This window comes from Perkinsus marinus (assembly GCF_000006405.1).
Source record: "Perkinsus marinus ATCC 50983 genomic scaffold scf_1104296975146, whole genome shotgun sequence".
Classification (NCBI taxonomy): domain Eukaryota; phylum Perkinsozoa; order Perkinsida; family Perkinsidae; genus Perkinsus; species Perkinsus marinus.
Window position 1 is genome coordinate 1 of NW_003200845.1, and position 1,165 is coordinate 1,165.

General features: G+C 49.7%; 1 protein-coding gene across 1 annotated transcript; it reads left to right on the forward strand.

The window, feature by feature from the left end:
• Window positions 1-148: 148 nt before the first annotated feature.
• Pmar_PMAR018138 (hypothetical protein) lies at window positions 149-457 on the forward strand (the record flags this gene model as incomplete). Its single annotated transcript, XM_002765685.1, has 1 exon — window positions 149-457. The coding sequence occupies one exon, from the start codon at window positions 149-151 to the stop codon at window positions 455-457; it is 309 nt and encodes a 102-aa protein (XP_002765731.1).
• Window positions 458-1,165: the final 708 nt, after the last annotated feature.

Sequence of the window (1,165 nt, forward strand, 5' to 3'; positions counted from 1 at the left end):
ATCTACATATGGCTACAGTCCTCAAGAGCTATTCTACGGTTTCGATGCTCTAACGCCCTTTTCAAGACGGTTTGAAGACGTCAGCAACACTATCGACGAAGACTCTGTCCGTTTCGAGGCTCGACGTCGTGATCGGGAACGACAGAGAATGGTCGACAGCACTCTCAACGTAATGGAGAAGATGCGTGCTGATGCTCTCTCGCGTATCAATCCATCAACCTACACTCGACAAGTCGCACGACGACGTCTATTCAAGGTTGGTGACTCCGTGATGAAGTGGGTCCGTAACGTCGACCCCCTTACTCCTTCATGGAGAGGCCCTCTACTGGTTCAACAAGTACTTGGCGATTCTACTTACAAGCTTTCCGACGGCACTGTTCAAGATTCCAGAAATATGCGGAAGTACTTCGGTAAAGCCCAGAATATGAATCCCATTACTATTGCACATACTCAGTAGATTTAATTCACTTTTGATATTTGTGCCAATCTTACGGGGAGGAGAGATGATAAGAGTCCATAGCCATTCAGTCTTATGGCGTGCGCTCCCTGTAGCGCAATACTCGCTCTCGCCCGACCGTTTCAAATATTGTCCGTTCAAACCATTGTTCGGATCCCGTGGATCTATCTGATCTGTCTGCACTCAATCTCCACTAACTATTGAATCCTTATGTCCGGTTCTGCATCGAGTTCTAGTCCTCCGGAAGCCTTCGACCAGCACTTCCTTAACAGTGCCAATAATCGATTAGAATGGCGGGCGCTTTTTACGTCAGCGCAACTTTTATTGCGATCTTTTACAACGCTCGAACATCTCCTCAACAGTAAAATGGATGATACGAGCGAATCAACCGCTGTGACGGATCAGCCTACTCCTCACAGTAAGAGCGATCCCGATACTGGCACTGACCAGACAGAGGGAGACGCTAAGCCCAAGTTGGGCCTACCCGAGAGACAATCTGACGATCAACCGGATCCTCCCAAGGGCGGCTTCGACCCCCAAGGGGCGATGAACAAGCCTACTTACGCCGCCTGGACTCCAAACCAATACTACTATGAGCATCCATATCCTTACAATATGGAGAACATGAACGGGTTCGACGGTGGCATGCCCTATGCTCGTGAAGACGGAAGCCACGACTTCCCTGGGAGAGCCCCTCAAGTCAGCGAG